A 5,359-nucleotide genomic window follows, 5' to 3' on the forward strand; every position below is an offset into this window, starting at 1 on the left:
GAGCATGTTACCACCTCACATACCTTTGTTACATGGTCGCTGTATTGATGATGACAATTCTGAACACAATGATGCCGTCAGGTCCCAGTCATTCCTCTCAGAGATGGCAACAGACCAGTTCTGCACTGACTTGGCTGACCATCAGGTAAAGCACCAATGATTGGTACCAGATTACTTTCCTGCAGTTCACAGGAATAATGAACTAGGAATAACTGACTAGGTAAACCAAACACAATTTTTTTTTTCACTAAGGCAAAAGGATTTGAATTTCACATACCTGTTGTCAGCTTGTGTAAATGGTTATAGCCTTATCAGAGCAACGATAATTTACATCTGATAAGGATCTGCTCCTAGGTGACTGCACTCCATTGCACCATTAACTGAGATGTTAACTATGACATACATGAAACTTCTGCATTTATATCGATCCCAGTTTGACCTATTTCTTTCAGTGTTTTAATGCACAATTGCCAGCACATTTTTTGCCAACATGTACACCTCAGAGTCTGGACTAGAGTATGCTTCTGAAATCTTAATCTCCCAGACAAGTAGTAGTGCTGGCTATATATTTAAATATATGACTGTGTTCCTTTCTCTTTAACACTCTGCTGAGAAATAGTAATTTGTATTATTTTATATAGATTTGTTAAAAAGAGTAACATTTTATAAAAGAGTTGTGACTGATTGTCAAATTAGCTACTATAGCATTTCTGTTACTATAAGGATCCTTCTAATTGGCAAAAAAAATAATTGTCAACTATCTTGTCCTCACAAGCTATTATTCATTACCAGTGCAGCAATATAGAAAACATAGCTTGGCTTACTACAATAAAGGCTCTGTTTCAATATTATCATCCTAAATTCTGTCACTGCTGATCTCCATGCATTGCTCCGGGGGAAGGAAAAGAAAAAAGAAAAACAAAAATTTGTGTTTTTCAGGGGTAAATGATAAAAGATCTTCTAGCTGCAAACACAAATACTTCACTCATAACCCAAGCACCAGACCATTTCTTTGAAGAATCTTATGAGGCATTTAAGATATACAATGGCACAATATCATACAATGGAATTGAAAGAATTTTCTTGAGAAACCATTAACTTTGAAGGAATGTCTAGACAACTGTGTCAACAAATGCAAATAATTCATGCTTCTCAGCTCCTATCCAATAGATGGCCCCATGCTGAGTATACACAAACTCAGAAGAAAAAGGCATGTCACAGTCATATGACTAGGGAGTGTAACGGAGTCACACAGAAATTCAAGTCAATCTCAAAAAAAACACCACCTTTAGAAGGCTCTTCTCCAGGGTAAGCCAGCAGCGGGGTAGGCTTCTGGTCATTTTGGCTAGTTCAAAACAGAGACTTACAGCTGCTGCACCTTTCTTTTCAAAGCAGGGCTAATGGAAGAAACAGCTACTGTCATGACCATTCACTGTTAGAAAAATAAAAACTAAAGGACTCCAAAATACTGTACAACCTCTTGCAGCAACCAACCAAGTGGCTTCTGGAAACAATGCTTTTGCCAAAAATGCATCTGTAAGGCACTTAATGGGTGTCTTTTTAAAGATATATATATATATGTATATATAAAAATAAAATATGTACTGAAGTAACATTCACAAATACCCAGTTGTCTCAATTGTCTGTGTGTACAGTATAGTACATATATACATTCACTGCGATGCAGGCCATCTCCATCATTATACCTTCACAGGTGCTTTGGGCTGCCTGGTTAACTTCAGTGCCTGTGAACAGTAAAAAAACCAGTCACTTTTCTATATTCTTAAAACACAGCCACCAGCACAAGACAGGATTTTTATTTATAAGGGGCAACAAATGATGCATGTACTTCTGCAAGGCTGAGTGAGGTGTCAGCACAGAGCTGCCAAACCACTGGGTTTCATTATTATCTTTTTATCTCTGATAGCCCATCCCAGCTCCTCATACCAAAAGCCTTAACAGAGGAACCACAAGGAATATGGCTGCAATGCCACTGAGGGATGCAGGTCTTGGATGTCTTTTAGAAAGCAACTGTTGGGACTCCGCTCAGGAAACCAATTGTGGCACAGACACAGCAGCTTCTGACCTACTTAGGGAAAGATTGTGAAAAAAATCCTTACACCTTCCTTTCTGAGAAAATGGAAGAATAAGCCAAAGTCCATCAGTCCAGAAGATATCTTATGCCAGGGAACACCTCATGTCTTTGTAGCTCTAGTCTGCTTTTACAGGGGCCGGAATTAAAAGCCACATGCCTTTATTTGATGGCAGGGTCCAAATCTGTGTTCCCCACAGGACTGGCAAGCTATGGTAGCTGAACTATTTATTCAGAGTGTGACAGAAGTCCCATTCAAATAATAGGAGACCATGTTTCTAGCTTGGCAGGGAGCCTCCTCTCTAACTTAGGAGGCAAATCTGACAGGCTTAAAAGGTGTTTGGTTTTCCTTTACTACTGTAGACACTGTGAAGGATGCCTGTTGGTGTGCTCTGCAAGAACAAAGCTCGATGATTTCTTGTGTGGGCTGAATGGTCTGAGTAAGAGGGCAATTAGTGACACTTGCAAAGTCCTGAAATTTGGAACCTCTGTTTTCCTTAGCCTTTTGAGGGAAGTGCCCTGACAGACTGGCATTTGCCAGACTGAGTGAGAGACCTATGATTTCTGGAGAGTTGGCTAAACAAGCAATTTTCAGTCTGAGAGATGCCTCATGGGTCGTCTTATTGTAGATATTAACCTTTAATATTGTACATTTATAGCTTGTAAGCACTGCTTGAAAAACACTCCAGCACAAATGTAAACCCTTAAAAAACTCCAAACCTTTAAAAATAAATAGGCTATATTCCCCTCAGAAACACCAGCTTTCAGAAACACCAGCATTTAACTATTGTTAAATCTAGCTGTTTGAGATAAGTCTTTTGGATATTATTCAGCAAGAGACTTTGGAGAGAGACAGCATTCCATATTTGTTTGGGGAAACAATTTTTTAACTTTGTAGTTTGGCAGATTCTGCTGCCATATTTACAAACTAGAAATACCTTAGAGTAGATGAACCTCTAAATATTTAAATTCAATTTCATACAACCAGATCACATGTACTATCATAATTAAGTAAGGATGTCACTACAGTTGAGTACTGTGACTGGATAACCGTCTCCCTCTGCAAGAGAGATGCCAAAATGAAGCCAAAGTGTTTATAGAAAATAAACATCAAGGGTGATGATGACATGTTTATTTTCAAAGCAGAAGACCATTATCCAGTCAAAAGATTCACTTCTATTATACTTACTGCAACTGTACCAGACCCAACCTCATTGATTTTTTTTCAAAGAGTAATTAAAATAACATTTGTGAATAATACAGAAGACCAACTGAAGAAACTGCTGCAACAGAACAACAATCCCCCAAGGTGGTTCTGCAGTAGCATTACAGTCTGATTAGCACAGGAGATTAATTTGATGCTGAATGAATAAGAAACTAATGCTGGTGAGCCGTAAATCTCTACAGTACTTGTTGACTTTTCTAGGGCCCTGCTTAAAAGCTGTGTTAACTTGCAGCAACTGACAGCAGGCCCTAAAGGCCATCACAGCCCCTCAGGATCAGGGAGGTTGGGAGCAGCTCCAGCCCCATTCCTGGTCTTGGCAGCAGAGATCAGTTAGATGCTGAAGAGAAGCTAGCATTGCCAGGACCATTCTATCACCAGCAGTGTCAACTTTATCTTTCTGCAGGAATAGCATGCAATTTTCTTTACACAACCTTTACACATTCCCTGCTGATAATTTCTGACCAACAAACAAACAAAAAACCAAACAGACTGTTGGAGAAATTACATGATTCTCGAATTTCCATTTTCAGATGCTAAGTGTATCTTAATACAGGCTGATTTCTGGACTCAGTTCCTGCAAATTGAGTCTTCCTCCATTTTACAATTCATGTAACCAGAAGTGGAGCCACATAAAAATCACTACTTTGGCAAATGTTAGTGTTCCAAGTTAGGAAGGTGACTTTAGTGGAGTGAAGCTAGTAAAATGGCAGCCTGTTGGGTTTTGCTGAAAACTGGAAACACTGACAAGTGGAGGATGCAGGGTACTGGTTGGGCTGGGCTTCTCTCTGCAGATCTCAACTTTCACCTAAAATGGCTGTCAAAAACTGCTTCAGTTGCCACAGCTTCTTGATCCCTGTCATCTCAGAACATGAAGCACAGAATTAAAATCAGTTGCATGGACTAGCTTTCTGTGAGTTGGTTACTGCTGTTCTGAGAACCTGACTAAAACCATTGCAATCATATCATATACATCACAGAATGGCTGTCAGATGCCAATAGTTTCAATTTGTACTCAAATAAGCATAGTTTTAATCAATGATGTCAATGCAAAACCCTCTAGGTTATAGTCTATAATTCTACAATCTGTCTCATGTCATAATTTTGGCATGAAATGTGATGCATCAGACTCCTGTTATTGTAAAGGGTGACCCAAGAAGAAAAAAAATAACAAAATTAAAAGTTTTCATCCTGCTTCAATTCAATTCAGAAAGTGCCCTCATTTTACTTGATTTCCCTAGCTCCCATGCCAGTGGACAAATCTTTGCCACTTCTCCACAAGGGAGATCCAAATCTGTGATTATATTAGCTAAAGACATTCCTATTGGGCATAATCTGAATTAATGATTTGAATGAATTAATAATTTGAACTAACTGTTGAGGTCTAATTTTAAGACTTGAACCTTTTCAGAATCAAGGGGGATAAAGTTCAGCACTTTTAATTTGAAAACACTGTGACCACCAAGGTCAGAAAGGAAGTTAAGACACAGAAAAATCCCTACCGTAGCATATCCAAGGAGGAATCTGAGGAGTTTAAGATGTGGTTAGGTATTTTTTGCCTTACAGCACACTTTTGATTATAAATCAAAACCAGCAATTCTTACCTTTTGCCTAGAAACCATCCAAGATTTTATTGTTGGTACCAACAGACTGCCAAGAAGAATCTGAGCAGGATGATAGATGAGTAAGGGGATGGAAATTAAGGACAGGTGCTCATAACCCGCAAATACTATCTTCAGCATTGGAATCCCTGCAGGCAGAAAAACAGGAGACAGACTCTCACCTCAGAGTTGAGCTCCAAAGAAGAGCAAAGAATTTTATGTTGAATGCAATTTTATGTTGACTTTTCACCCCAAAAGAAACTCAAAAAAACCAAAATGAAGACTCTGAGTTTTCTATAAAGAAAATATCAACACAAAGAAACCAGCAAGAACATGAAGCAAAAAAAATACATGGCAGAGGAAGGTCTGTGGCAGAAAGGAATGAGCAGGGGAATGCCATAAAAGATCTTTTCTAATTATGCTAATAACTGTGAAACTCCTGCT

General features: G+C 38.7%; 1 protein-coding gene across 1 annotated transcript in view; it reads right to left on the reverse strand.

Moving 5' to 3' along the window:
* Positions 1–541: 541 nt before the first annotated feature.
* SLC10A7 (solute carrier family 10, member 7) overlaps positions 542–5,359 on the reverse strand; it is a 147,549-nt gene continuing 142,731 nt past the window's right edge. Inside the window, exons 11-12 of the mRNA XM_010009001.1 lie at positions 4,919–5,064; positions 542–1,745 (exon numbers count right to left, since the gene is read on the reverse strand). Of these exons, the coding sequence (XP_010007303.1) occupies positions 1,701–1,745; positions 4,919–5,064 (191 nt within the window). The 3' untranslated portion in view covers positions 542–1,700. The remainder of the gene's footprint in view (positions 1,746–4,918; positions 5,065–5,359) is intronic.

This window comes from Chaetura pelagica, unplaced genomic scaffold, assembly GCF_000747805.2.
Source record: "Chaetura pelagica isolate M959 unplaced genomic scaffold, ChaPel_1.0 scaffold221, whole genome shotgun sequence".
Lineage (NCBI taxonomy): Eukaryota > Metazoa > Chordata > Aves > Apodiformes > Apodidae > Chaetura > Chaetura pelagica.